This window comes from Podarcis gaigeae (assembly GCF_964106915.1).
Source record: "Podarcis gaigeae genome assembly, chromosome: 8".
Classification (NCBI taxonomy): Eukaryota; Metazoa; Chordata; class Lepidosauria; order Squamata; family Lacertidae; genus Podarcis; species Podarcis gaigeae.
This window is the reverse complement of record NC_139684.1, coordinates 16782869-16797526: the sequence shown is the minus strand read 5'-3', so window position 1 is coordinate 16797526 and position 14658 is coordinate 16782869. Positions and strand designations below refer to the sequence as shown.

The 14658-nt window shown below is 46.0% G+C and overlaps 1 protein-coding gene across 10 annotated transcripts in view; it reads left to right on the top strand.

Annotated features, from left to right (window-relative positions):
* Positions 1–14658, top strand: part of UBE4B (ubiquitination factor E4B) — a 68775-nt gene that overhangs the window by 50711 nt on the left and 3406 nt on the right. For all 10 annotated transcript variants that reach the window (XM_083752453.1, XM_083752452.1, XM_083752447.1 and 7 more), the window contains 12 exons: positions 68–181; positions 2229–2427; positions 3251–3389; positions 4690–4789; positions 5564–5691; positions 6468–6566; positions 7106–7341; positions 7660–7786; positions 8795–8939; positions 9744–9878; positions 11247–11438; positions 14197–14371. In XM_083752453.1, coding sequence (XP_083608579.1) covers positions 68–181; positions 2229–2427; positions 3251–3389; positions 4690–4789; positions 5564–5691; positions 6468–6566; positions 7106–7341; positions 7660–7786; positions 8795–8939; positions 9744–9878; positions 11247–11438; positions 14197–14371 — 1789 coding nt within the window. The remainder of the gene's footprint in view (positions 1–67; positions 182–2228; positions 2428–3250; positions 3390–4689; positions 4790–5563; positions 5692–6467; positions 6567–7105; positions 7342–7659; positions 7787–8794; positions 8940–9743; positions 9879–11246; positions 11439–14196; positions 14372–14658) is intronic.

The window sequence follows — 14658 nt, the reverse complement described above, 5'->3', positions numbered from 1 at the left end:
TTTCTCAGTGAAAGCTGCAGTTGCTCAGTTAACTTTTTTCTGATTTTCCTTTTGTAAAAATCTTCAGCAAGAGCTGTTTAAGATCCTGCATAGTGTGTTACTCAACGGAGAAACCCGAGAGGCAGCTCTCAGCTACATGGCAGCCATGGTCAACGCCAACATGAAGAAGGCCCAGATGCAGGTGAAGTTGTGCCCGCAGTCCAGATTGGTCGTGAAAGCCTGTTACCACATTTATTGTGTCCCTCTCCCCTCTTTGATCAACTTGAAATCATAAACTTGGCTGTCTCTTCTGTTGCCATGAACACCCTCACCCACCCTCTGCATTGACCTTCCTGCAACCAAGCCTCTAGTCCTCAGATTTATATTGTCAGCCCTTGCATCGCTGTGCTTGTCCGTCTGCTCTGCATAAGGATATCAGCCAGCAGTCTTTGATTTCCACCTCTCATGTTTCTGTTGCTTATGCCCTGCCCCTCCTGACATCCCAGGATGTCCTCTGCTACCTGTTAGTGAGCCACTTTTGTTTCCCTTTGGGGAGGTGGGAGTGTTACTTGTTTTGACAGTCAATGTTGGAGCCTTGACTTGTCAATAACCAGCAGGTCATAACATTTTAATTGTAATTTTGCTTGCACCCTGCCCCATGCCCATTAATCTTGCAGCTTTTAAAATTTAAAAGTTTGCAGCTTTTAAATATGCCATACAAATCAGAGTAGAAGCTATTGCAACTGAAACAGCAGTTTTTAAACATACCATTTCCCCTTTTCTTTTTTTGCTGGCTGTTCCTTGAGTTTTGCTTTACTTCTGTTGTTGTTGTTGTTGTTTATAAAAAAAAAAGTAATGTCTGTTAGCCTCTAGCTGGCTAAATTGTATCTTGTAGTGTTGGACTTGAGGGCCATTTTTGGGGGGTGGCAAAACAGGGCTGAAAAAGTGGCTTCAGAATATTTACATAAATAAAAGTTGGAGCTGGGAAGAGAATAATATTTTTGTTTTGGGCTTTTAAGTGTTGTAAGCACTTCATGTGCATTGTCTAGTTATAATCCTCTCAACAGGTAAATCAGTATAATCCCCGCACATTATATAACTGCCCGATCTTTATGTTCGGCCAAAGAGGCACTGTTAAGTGTGCCATGTGGCATTTGTCTTCTGCAAGAAATAGCAGGTTTAGTGTTTAATTATTTTTTAATGGTTGGTCCCCCCCCCCCAAAAAAAAGTTTTTAGCTGTTTCTATTTTAGCTGTAAGCCACATTGAGTCCCTGTCAGGCAGGATGATGATAAAATAATGATGATTGTGATGATAAAATATTGTGTTCCAGCCTAGGTTGTTTAATTCCTTGCCTATTAATTGTAAACAATCCCCATTTCTACTTGCATTTTTCAAACACCTTTTGCTTACACAGGACTTTTCTGATGTGTATCTCAGTCCATGGGTTATTGTGTATTGCTGTCCAGGTGTCAAGTCTTTTTCTGCTGCTTTATGGATGTGTTAATACTCCCTGCCTAGATACTTAGTTTATTGTGCAGTGTATGTAAATATATGAGCCTATAAAATAAGCAAGTGGGGGAAATGAAGCTGGGAGAGATGGTGGCTTTTTTCAGGCCAGCTAGGGGGCACCTGGCCAAGGTAAAATCTGTGGCTTAGCAGCTGAGAGCTCTGCAGGCGCTAGGCAAACAGTTCTGGGGAGGGTAATTCCAAAGGCACACTCGGAGTACTCGGAGCAAACCCTCTGGTGATGCTCTAAATTAGAGGTGGGGGAACTTTGTGTCCAGGGGCCGCATGTGGCCTTCCAGGCCTCTCGTTTGGCCTTTAGAACTCTGCCTTTTGCCACCCATTCTTCACACCTTCCTTGAGTGCTTGTGCCTGTCTGGAATGCAAATGCATCCTTGAGCTCTGATAATGCCTCTTGCTTTGCCTGGGTGGAGGATAAAGGCAGATGTGTGAGTGTGTGTAGAAGCTTGCCTACTGTACAAAGGTAATAGTTGCATTAATTGCCCCACCCACTTTCGTCTCTGGCCTTGTGCACCAGAAGCATGTGGCCCCTAAAAAGGTTGCCCAGAAGGAAATGCGGCCCTTGGACTTAAAAGGGTTCCACCACCCCCGATCTACGTAGACAGGTTGACAAGTGGGAAGGCTGTCTTTAAGATACCCTTAAGCCCAGCTTCAGATACGGTGCTATCTCCCTGAAGTTCCAGTTCTTAGATAGCACTCTGTTCCCTTTCTCCTGGACTTGCAGACAGACGACAGATTGGTCTCTACAGACGGCTTTATGCTCAACTTCCTGTGGGTGCTTCAGCAGCTGAGCACAAAGATCAAGCTTGAGACGGTTGACCCCTCCTACATCTTCCATCCTCGGTGTCGCATTGTACTTCCAGCGGATGAGACGCGAGTGAAAGCTACCATGGAGGATGTTGGCAGCTGGATGGTTGAGCTGTGTGAGTTACGGATGGCTGCTGTTGTCTGCACCTTTTTGTTCCTTGGCAGATGTGCAAAAACAAATTTGTGGGTTGTTTTATTCTGGGCTATGTGTTTAGAAGTTCTGCTCCAAGGTAACCTAGCACTTATGCTTTAAGGAAAATAGAGTTGTGAGACCTTTGAAATTAAATATTGTTTTTAATGTATTGGCCATTTGAATTTCCAGTAGTCTGTGGAATAGATGGAGCTATCTAGAACACAGGAAATCTTGCTTGACTCCTGGCATTGAGATTTCACTCTGCAATGCAAGTGTCAGCATCAACACAGTCAATACATAGGTGCTGTACAGTGGTACCTTGGGTTAAGAACTTAATTCGTTCTGGAGGTCCGTTCTTAACCTGAAACTGTTTTTAACCTGAGGTACCACTTTAGCTAATGGAGCCTCCCGCTGCTGCCGTGCGATTTCTGTTCTCATCCTGAAACAAAGTTCTTAACCTGAGGTACTACTTCAGGGTTAGTGCAGTCTGTGACCTTGAAGCGTCTGTAACCCGAGGTACCACTGTATAACTTAAGGATGTGGGAGATACCAGCTTTAAAAGCATAACCTTTTAGCAACATTGCCCAACAACATTTGTTGTTGTGCCACACCATGCCCACTGATGTGAATGGAATTTAGTCCAGCATGCCAGTGTATCAGTCCAAAACGTAACAGGCATGAAAGGAACATTGGAAAACTGGGACAGAAGTTCTAGTACTATAACCAGGAAAGCTTAGCTTAATATTTCCCATGTCTGAATGCACCCTAACTTCTCAGTTCTATCCTGTTCCTTCTCCTTTCCCCAGCTAGGGATCAGTCCCTATTTTCTGAGCCGAAATTTCCAACAGAGTGCTTCTTCCTGACCCTTCATGCCCATCATCTGTCTATCTTGCCAAGCTGCCGTCGATACATCCGTCGACTGAGGGCCATCCGGGAGCTCAACAGGTGAGGAAGACATGTAGAATGTTGACATTTTCTAAATCTTGTTTTTAGCCTGTTGTCGATTTAAATTACTTTCTGAATGCTTTAGTTTGTTTTTGCCGATAATCTCATTACTTAAATGTTGCTGCAAACTGCTTTGAGGGTTTTCGTTTTACAATCAAGCAGTGAAAAGATTTTATTAAGTAAACAAAAATAAAACAAATAAGGCATCTCCATACTCCCAAGCACTTTTGATAACGGTCTGCCAGTTTCTCCTGCCTTCTTTGAATCCCTTCAGTTTTTTGTTACCCACAGAGCTCTGAGCTGGCTTATGTGTGGCAGAAAGGTTGTGAATGCAGATGGGGGCTCATCATGCGGCTGGCTTGGTAGATCCAGATGGCTGTGGGAAGCTGGGAGCCTGTCTTCTGCCGATGATCTCAAGCTCTGCAGGCATTGTCTGCTTGGAGAGCCGTGCCAGTTCCCAGAAAGCTCTGCAGGTCACCAATGGCCTCATTGTTCATTGAGGTCTAAAGGTGGCTTTGAGTAATCGCTAGCATAACTTGGCAAGAGGATGCTTACTGTAGTGTGCATGCACAGTATCAGGAGGGAACTAGAACTGGGTGCAATCAGCTGAGGGGAGGTTGTGGGGGCTGAGTAGGGGGAGAAATGGATGCCAGCTTAGTTCTAATGCAACTCTGAGCCATGGTTTGTCCCATGAGTGATCAAACAAACCATGGCTTGTTTTGCCAAAGGTTTGGCTTGTTGTCCAGCTGCTCTTGCCTCATGCCTCTATAGTTTCATGAGCTTCTGGGGTGGTCAAACAAACCATAGTTAAGGAAGAGTGCTTGGTTCACACATAATACCAGCTATAGTTCAAGGAAATGAAGATTCATCAGCCAACTACAAACCAGCATCTCTAAGTAGTAATGGGCAAAGACTCCTTCGCTGAAACCCTGCTACCAGTTAATGTCAACAATATTGAGCTAGATGGACCAATGGTCTGGTGTGATATAAGTCAGCTTCCTACGTTCATACGTTCATAGCTTAGTGGTGGAGCATCTGTTTCATATGCAGAAGGTCCCAAGTTCTATCCCCAGTGGAATCTCCAAGGAGGGCTGGGAATGTCCCCTGCCTGAAACCCTGGAGTGCCACCGCTGGTTGGCATAGACAGTACTGACCTAGATGGCCTGATGTGATACAAGGCAGCTTCCTAGGTCCTGTTTCATTTACCTCTTCCTCTCTGGTGCTTTGCGCTCTCTGCCTTTGCCACAATTGCTCAATTTTTATTTTTATTTTTTTCCTCTCGTTTGGTTTACTTTTACAGGACCGTGGAGGACTTGAAGAATAATGAAACTCAGTGGAAGGATTCTCCTCTGGCCACACGGCATCGAGAAATGCTAAAGCGCTGCAAAACACAGCTCAAGGTTTGTAAGCTGCACTCGGGCAAAAGCCAGTTGGTCCCTTGCTCCAGCTTCACCTTGAGGGTTTTAGGGAGCCAACCTTGACTACAAATGATTACGGAAATTTGAATGTGTATGTTGGGTGCTGATTGCCTACATGAAGGTTTGATGAGCTAGTAAACTTGGATTGCAGGCATAAGAGGGAGACGCGATAGAGGCGTAGAAAACATACGCATCACATGGAGAAAGCAGTGTTTGGGGAAAGAGTTTTCTCCTTCTCTCATACTACTAGATCTTGGGGTCATCCCATGATGCTGATTGGCAGGAGATTTCAGGGCCGATGAGAAGCCTTCACAGAACACATAATTATTATTATTTAATTCATTGTTGCGACCCTAGGCAGGGATGATGAAGCAGAACCTCTGTGTTCAGAAGTGGCATATATCCGCATACCAGTTGCTGGGGTGGGGATGGGGGCAAGAGCAGGAGAGAGTCTTGCCCTTCTGCCTTGCTTGTGAGCTCCCGTCTTTGTTGTCCACTGTGAAGACCAGGGTGCTGGACTAGATGAGCCTTTGCTCTGATCCAGCCACCAGGCTCTTGCATTCTTGTGCCCTGTATAATCAGTTCATCCTACCCAAACAAACATTTATTGAACTGCTTCTTCTTTCAGAGTACGCTTCTCCCAACTTGAATGCTTTGCTGTTCTGAGTGCAATATTTTGTTTATGCATGGGCAGGTGGGAAATCTTGATTTCTAGGGTGGCGCTTTTGCTTAACTTTTGGCAACTTCTCTGTGCAGAAATTGGTGCGGTGCAAAGCCTGTGCAGATGCCGGCCTCCTAGACGAGAATTTCCTTAGAAGGTGCCTGAATTTTTACAGCATGGTCATCCAGCTCTTGCTCCGGATCCTAGACCCTGCCTACCCCAAGTGAGTCGCATTTAGAGATCTCCTCATCTCACCCAGTGTGCTTTTTTGTGCTGGACAAGTCGCTAGCTACCTCCTGCCAATTAACAGTAGGTGTCTGCCCCCAAAATATAGGTGAGGCCATTGTTCAGTTACCAGCTTTGAACAGCCTAGATAATGCTTTGTGGGGAAGTTTATAAAAACATCTCACTTCCCAAGCAGCCTGAAGTCAGTGAGGAGGAAGTCTTCATCCTGACACTATGATGTGTATCCAATGTTAGTCCTACTTGCAGTAGGCCCAGTCAAATGAATAAACATGATTAATTTGTCTATTAATTTTAGTGTGACAAGAAGTTAGTTGAATGTGACCTTCTCTTGTCACCCATCCTCATCCTGATACCCTCCAGATGTCTCTGAACTACAACTCCCATCATCCCTGATCGCAGGCCATTATTGATGGGTCTGATGGGAATTGTATTCCAAAAACAGATGGAGGGCACCAGGTTGGGAAAGTTTGATTTGTTCCCTTACTCTTAAAATGAAACCTCTCTACAGGAAATCGGATACAAATTGCATACATATACCTTTGTTTTAAAAGAGTGTAGGGTTTAACTTGTTTTTTTGCATGACCCTTAAAATGTATTTATATGGCTGTGAATTTGCTTTCCATGTATGTGGCTTTTGGTTCACGGTGGCGTACTTAGCCAGTTATCTACCCTTTGCAGAGTTTTGAAAGCTATTTATGAAAGATTCCTGCCCCAAGGCACTTAATGGTCTTTCTCTCATCCATGTGTTCACAGCATAAAACTGCCTTTAAACCCTGATGTCCCGAAAGTGTTTGCAGCGTTGCCTGAGTTTTATGTGGAAGATGTCGCGGAATTTTTATTTTTTATTGTACAGTAAGTAATATTGCCACCTTGTTCTTGTTGGCTTCCATGAAGCATCTGGTCACTGTATGGAAATAGCAGGAAGGGCATTCACTCAGCTTTGGAGCATCTGCTTAGCATGTAGAAGGTCCCAGGTTTGATCCCCATTGGCATCTCCTGGTAGCCCCTAGAGAGCCACTGCCAGTCGGTGTAGACAATACTGAGCTAGATGGATCCAGTGGTCTGACCCTGTATAACGCAGCTTCCTAAGGTCCTGTGTCTTAAGGGAAGGGCTGTGTTAGAGCACTTCCTGGCATCTGCAAGAAGCGCCCAGGACGACATCTTACCGGAAACACTGGAGAGCTGGTGCCAGTCTGCATAGACAGTATTGAGCTGAGTGGACCAAAGATCTGACTCATTACAAGGCAGCCTTCCATGTTCTGAGGCAACAAGACTAGACAGGCCTTTGGGCTGAACCAGCAGCTTTCTTCTTACCTTGCTGTTGTGCTTCTCCATTCAGGACCGTTTTCTCATTTGCCCGTTTGTCATCCTACCCCACCCCCTGTTGCCAGATATTCTCCTCAGGTACTTTATGAGCCTTGCACCCAAGACGTTGTGACGTTCCTCGTTGTGATGCTGTGCAACCAGAACTACATCCGGAACCCCTACCTGGTGGCGAAGCTGGTGGAGGTGATGTTTATGACGAACCCGGCTGTCCAGCCACGGACACAGAAATTCTTTGAGATGATTGAGAACCATCCTCTTTCCACCAAGTTGCTTGTACCGTCGCTGATGAAGTTTTATACAGGTTAGCTGCTGCCTGACTCACAGTTTGTGTTCAGCTTTAAACGCAGAGCACTGCCCTGGGATGTGAAGTGGTGTTGATCGCCCTGGCTGATTATAGAGTTGGGATCTCTATGTCTTTACATACTGTTCCGGATCCCTTGGACCTCTGGCCAATGACTGGGGGCCATTTCTCCTGGATTTGATGTTCTTTTTGGATACTGGCAAGGGGTAGCTCTTGATCTTCTGGCCAGTCTGGAGGCGAGAGGGTACATCCCTTCCGTTCTAACTTCAAAGTGGTGGATTTATTGTCTGACTTACAGTTTCCCTCTGTCCTCCCCAGATGTCGAACACACTGGAGCCACCAGCGAGTTCTATGACAAATTTACAATCCGCTACCACATCAGCACCATCTTCAAAAGCCTCTGGCAGAATATAGCTCACCATGGCACCTTCATGGAAGAGTTCAAGTAAGTTAGAAGGCTTTCAGCATGGCGGGGGCTGGGTCTTAAGGGTTTCTGGACTGGCCCTCATCTTTTGTGGTGAGACCATAGCTCAGTGGGTTAGAGATCACCTGCTTTGCATGGGGAAGGTCCCAGGTCCAATCCCCACTATCTCCAGTTTAAAAAGATAGGGACGCGGGTGGCGCTGTGGGTTAAACCACAGAGCCTAGGACTTGCTGATCGAAAGGTCGGCGGTTCGAATCCCTGCGACGGGGTGAGCTCCCGTTGCTCGGTCCCAGCTCCTGCCCACCTAGCAGTTCGAAAGCACCTCAAAGTGCGAGGAGATAAATAGGGACCGCTCTCCAGCGGGAAGGTAAACGGCGTTTCCGTGTGCTGCACTAGTGCTGGCTCGCCAGCTGTAGCTTAGTCACGCTGGCCACGTGACCCGGAAGCTGTCTTCGGACAAGCGCCGGCTTCCGGCCTCTTGAGCGAGATGAGCGTGCAACCCCAGAGTCGGTCACGACTGGACCTGTTGGTCAGGGGTACCTTTACTTTTCCTCTACCTGGTGATATAGAAGGCCTTTGCCTGAGATGTTGGGAGAGGTGCTGCCAGTCAATCTGTGCCTCCCTTCTCTCTCATTTCAGTCTGGTATTTGTGCCTCCCCCTGGGTAGAGCATTTTTAAAGAGAGGAAGGCATTTCCCAAAGGGGAATTGATCTGACTTTGATGCACTGGATAAGAGCAGGGTAGCAGTTCAGGATTACAGATAAATAGTTGTATTAAAGGCATTTAGTCTAAATCTTGTGTGTTCCTTACAACAGTCTTGTGGGGTAGGTTCCATTTCCATTTTGTGGGCGGGGAAACTGGTGCACAGCAGTAACAGATGGCTGAGCAGGGATTTGAACCTCTGCCAGATCCAAGTAACAGCACTGGGGTTGCAGCTCAGTCGTTCTGCTATATTGGAACCAAGGAATCCCATCTCCATTAGAACTCTCTGCTTCTGTCTCTCTCCCTCCATCTCCCTCTCTCTTCTAGCTCTGGGAAGCAATTTGTTCGCTACATCAATATGCTGATCAATGACACAACGTTCTTGCTGGACGAGAGTTTGGAGTCCCTAAAACGCATCCATGAAGTGCAGGAGGAGATGAAAAACAAAGAGCATTGGGACTTGCTGCCCAGGGTGAGCAAATGTCTCCTTTTGGAGGTTCCTCTGCCATTTTCTGAGTTAGTATACCCCACCTTCTCTGCAGTAAGTGCCCTAGTGTATCACAAGAAGGGTTGGCACCTGCCTTCAACAACCTGCGCTCTGAGCCAGTTTTAAGGCCTGGCTGCTTAAACATAAAGCCCTGCATAACTTTGGATAGGTTATCTGAAAAAGCATCTTCCCCTCCACTATCTCGTAAGGGCATTAAATATCAACAGATAGAACCCTATTAATTTTTGCCATAGCCTGATTATTATTGACTCCTAGAGGTGAGCTTTTTCATTGGTGTTTTTCATATTGTGGAATGCCCTCCCTACTGAAATAACCCCCATCAGTATTGGTGTTTCGCTGGCTCTTGAAAGTGCAAGCATCTTAGGTTTAGGCGAGCATGCCCCTGAACTTAATGTTTGGTTTTTTAAAAACTTAAACTTTTAATGGTTCCGTTTTTTAACAGACTTGTTCCATTGGATTTTAAAGTTGTGGGTGTTTTTAACACTTTGAATTGTTAATTTGTGTCTTGTTTGGATTTTGCTATTGATTTTATATTTGTAAACTGCTTAGAAGCCATTTTTGGCAGGTAAGCAGTATATAAAATAATTAATAGCAACTTAATGTTGGTTGCATCTGGTGCTTTGTGATATGGGGGTGGGAGCAATGAGATGAAGCAAGGGTGTCTTGCTGCTGGAAGATGTGGCTGGAAATTTGATAACTTATACCAGCTGCTTGTTTTATTTGATGCTGAGGCAGAGGCAGTTTGATTTGCAGCGCCTTTTCTTCTAGGACCAGCAACAAGCACGGCAGTCTCAGCTGGCACAAGATGAGAGGGTGTCGCGCTCTTACCTGGCCCTGGCAACAGAAACAGTCGATATGTTCCACATCCTCACCAAACAAGTTCAGAAGCCTTTCCTCAGACCTGTGAGTATAAACTTTGGGGTTTGTGATGAGGCGCTTTAAATTATAAAATAGGTGGCAACTTGATTTGCAGGTTTTACTTACATTACTGGCTCTGCGGTTCATTCATAGCCCAGCCAGCTTAAGTTCTTCAAAGTCGGTGTTATTGTGGATGCAGCCATAAGCCTCACCTGTGATTTAAAAATTCTCATAATTGAGACTCTCAGCTTTTGGGAATCTCAGCCACTGCAGGTTATGGATAGGGCCAGAGAGTGTAAGGCCTGAAACAGATGTAAGATCTCTTCACTGTGGCTAAGATATGGAGTTGTATGCAGTGCTAGTCCTGTGCAGAGTAGACCCATTGAAATGAATGGGCATGACTTAGGCCCATGACTTTCAGTTGGCTACAACTCCAGAGGTCTAGTTCACCTAAACCAGGCATCCCCAAACTTGGCCCTCCAGCTGTTTTGGGACTACACCTCCCATCACCCCTAGCTAACAGGACCAGTGGTTAGGGATGATGGGAGCTGTAGTCCCAAAACAGCTGGAGGGCCAAGTTTGGGGATGTCTGACCTAAACTATCTGGGCTCCTTTTCTTCCTCTCTACCAGCACACAGAGGAAGTAAACCTCGATCCCTGGCTCAATGTTGCCACCAAACCAGGAATCATGGTTTGTTTCACTTCAGGCAAGCCACAATAATAAACCAAGGCTTGTTCTTCACAGTTTCTTGGAGCAAAAGAGGGCTTTTGTATTACAATTCCTATCATCCCTGGCTATTGGTCATCCCAACTGGGGCTGATGGGCGTTGTAGTCCAAAAATTCTGGAGGGCGCCACATTGGCTACCCTTGGGTTAGTGGCCTCTCGGGTGTCCACATGGTGCTAGAAGCCTTTGCCATCAAGCCAGGGGCAGCCTGAAAAGTACTAGGTAGGTGCCTGCAAGGGGGCAAGCAGCCATGGGGACAGGAGTGACCACCTGGCGTACAATCCAAAAGTGCCTCTTGTACAAAGAGCAGTTGTTGAATAGATGAGATGTGGATCCAGATTCCTAACTGCTGAAGGCAATTGGCAACCTTCTGCCACGCTACAAGGGTGTGACCAAGAAAAACAAAATCCAGGAAGCAGGCTTAGTTCCCATTGGGACAAAGTAAACAGGTTTTGATGTAGGAAGTGGTGGGGATGGACAAAGCTACATTGGGGAAATTAACACAGTTGTAGAACATGGGACAAGCCTGTTGGATCAGGCCATTGGCCCATCTAGTCCAGCATCCTGTTCTCACAGTGGCCAACAAAATGCTTGTGGATGCGTTATTATTATTTTTAAGCATCCAGCATTTTTGGGGATTCAAAAATTCGTCTCCAATGATAATACTTTCTGCTGTGGCATTTCCAGGAGCTTGGGCCGCGATTGGCTGCAATGCTGAACTTCAACCTTCAGCAGCTGTGCGGCCCCAAGTGCCGCGACCTGAAAGTCGAGAACCCCGAGAAGTATGGCTTTGAACCAAAGAAGCTTTTGGACCAACTGACGGACATCTACCTACAGCTAGACTGCGCTCGCTTTGCAAAGGCAATAGCTGATGACCAGGTGAGTGGGGGAGTCCAGGAAAGAAAGGTGTTCAGAAGGTTAGGGAAGAAATGGGTAGTTAGGGATGGGGAAGCTGTGGCCCTCCAGATGTTCTTGGATGACAACTCCCATCATCCCTGACCATTAACTAGCTGGAGCTGATGGGAACTGGTCTCTCAACAAAAGCTGAAAGGGCCACAGGTTCCCCAGGGCTTGCTTAGTTCCCTTTGCCATCTTCATAGCAGTTGGATATTGGCCCATTTTGTTTTGTTTTTCTCCAATTTGGGATGGCCATTGCTTAACCTCTCATGTGCATTCATATTTTAGTAAGGATACATAAATACCTTGGCAAAGATTTTTAGGCGTTTCCCTAATAGGCTTGCCTTTTTGGGAAACTTTGGTAATTTAAATAGCTGTATAGCATATTCAAAGGGCGAGAATTTTGGGCAAAAAGGTGAGTGCTCTGCTAGTCCTTAATTATTTTGTGACAGTTGGATTCCCCCCCACCCCCCCTCAAAAATGTGATTTGAAGAAAATTACTCCACTCGGAAGTTGAGATTCTCCCAAAGCATTTGCTGAATTCTTCTTTCGATTTGTAAAATTCCATGCAATTTATGAAGCCCAGAAGAGTGTGCTGGGCACTGTGCCATATAGGCATAGAGTTTTTTCCCCTGCTGGGTTGGTGTCGAGGAAGGAGTGGGCACATCGTGTGTTGATTACTGCACTGCAGATAAATCTGTATCAGATGTCTGAAGCAGCTTGATGTGGTGGAGCTGATTTGAAAGAAAGTCCCCGAGAAAGAACAAACCGATGTTGCTAAGTCATGCCGCCACAGGTTGAGTTCTTTAATGCTCTGCTTGTTCAGAGCAAGCTGTGCAACCCTGTCTGAGGGCACCTACCTGATGGGCAAAGTCTGATTTCCATCCCTAGTAACTGAAGTGTGTGTGTGTGTGTGTGCCCTTTCTTGCTCCAGAACGGAGTTTCCTTGCACGTGGCTTTGTTGCTTCATATTTTGGCTACAACAGTCTCTCAGCTGCTTTCCCCTCCCCGCTCCCGCTGGCTGATTTGATATTTATCTGGCAACCATACTGCCTTGGAATCGGAGCACTGCCCATCCTGCAGTGATACTGCATCGCACTGGCAAGCTCCCAGCAGGTGCCGGCTCTTGCTCGCTGTGACTCCTTACTGCAGGCTTTTTGGAGTTGACATGGTGAGGAGGGAGGGAGAAGACTTCCTGATTACATGCCAGCAGCGTCTGCCACTTGATCGTTGCCCATGGAAGTGCACACAACCTATCTATTGCAGGAGCAGATAGCCTTTCTCACGCTTTGGACCGTGTGTTAATTTTAGGAATGTCGGGATTGCCATCTGTGTCAGACCAAACAGTCTGTTTAGCTGCACATCCCATCTCCCCACATTGTGTAAACAGGTGCCTCAAGAAAGCTTCACAGCAGAGATTCCCATTTCCATTAATTACCTGGTATCTAGTACTAATTACCTGGTATCTAGTACTATGGAAGTGAGAGCTGGACCATAAAGAAGGCTGATCGCCGAAGAATTGATGCTTTTGAATTAAGGTGCTGGAGGAGACTCTTGAGAGTCCCATGGACTGCAAGAAGATCAAACTGATCCATTCTTCAGGAAATCAGGCCTGAATGCTCACTGGAAGGACAGATCGTGAAGTTGAGGCTCCAATACTTTGGCCACCTCATGAGAAGAGAAGACTCCCTGGAAAAGACCCTGATGTTGGGAAAGATGGAGGGCACAAGGAGAAGGGGACGACAGAGGATGAGATGGTTGGACAGTGTTCTCGAAGCTACAAACATGAGTCTGACCAAACCGGGAGGCAGTGGAAGACAGAAGTGCCTGGCGTGCTCTGGTCCATGGGGTCACGAAGAGTTGGACACGACTAAACGTCTAAACAACAATTGGTACTAAAAGTACTTCGAGAGAGGGGCAGACGGAGAGGAGAACAGACAGCGTTGTGTGTGCTGTGATTCCGCTGAAGTGCAAAGCAAGCAAAGAACTTGTTTCTGAGTATGGAATGCAGATTCCTCAGGATCTCAACTTTCATTTAAAAAGAGATATCACATTTCTAGTCCATATCCCTGTGAATATATATTTGAAAGAGTGGGTGGTAGCTGAATTAAAAAATTTCCAGGGGTTGAAGGAAGCGGCTTCAGTGCACTTTGCCTTTCCCATAATACGCTAAACCAGAATGAACAGCCCAGAATGGCAGAATAAGCTTTGCAAAGTAGTTTTATTCCATTTTGCACAGGTTCCCCGTGTCACTAACACTCAGCTGGGAGATGGTGAAAAGCTGTAGGGAAAGGACTTAACTCTTGGCTATCTCCCTCTGACTTGCTGTGCCCTGTTCCTGCAGCAGTGCTTTAAACACAGAACAGACAACTGCTTAGAAACATAGATGAGCTGCCTTATACTGAACCAAACGGTTGGTTCTTTAAGTTCAGTATTGGCTCCCTTGACTCCTGGGGCCTTCTGCATACAAGCAGATGGTCCTTCCCCTAAAACAGCAGTAAGGTGTTAGTCTTCAAGCTGCTGTATACAGAGTCAGCCCATTTGGTCCATCTAGCTCAGCCTTGCATCTACATAGACTGGCAACAGCTTTCTAAGGTTTCCAGCTAAGGGCCTATCTGAGGGTACTGGGGATTGAGCCTGGGACCTTCTGCTTGCTCAGCAAACACTCTGCCGCTGAGCTTATGGCTTTGGCAGGTCTTGGTAGCGCATGCGATCATTATGGTGCTTTCTGTCTTTGCAGAGGTCCTACAGCAAGGAGCTATTTGAGGAGGTCATTTCAAAGATGAGGAAAGCTGGAATCAAGTCGACAATAGCAATAGAAAAATTCAAGCTGCTAGCCGAAAAGGTGGAAGAAATCGTTGCCAAGAATGCCCGAGCTGAAATTGACTACAGTGACGCTCCTGACGAGTTTAGAGGCAAGTAGATTTTTGTGGGGATACTGCAGCTTCACCCAGGAATCATCAGTGGGGCTAAAATTGAAAGAGGGGCTAACTTTTTAGGATTGTTTCCAATGCTACTTCTACTTAGAGTAGACCCATTGAAGGTAGTGGCCATGACTAACTTTGGTTAATTTCAATGAGTCTACTCTGAATGTGACTTAATTGGATGCAACCCTTAAGAAATAAATAAATTTTATGCTGAACTTGTGCAGAAGAGCAAGTTGGTTTAGATTTTCCAGATGCTTTTTTCTTTTTCTTACTTT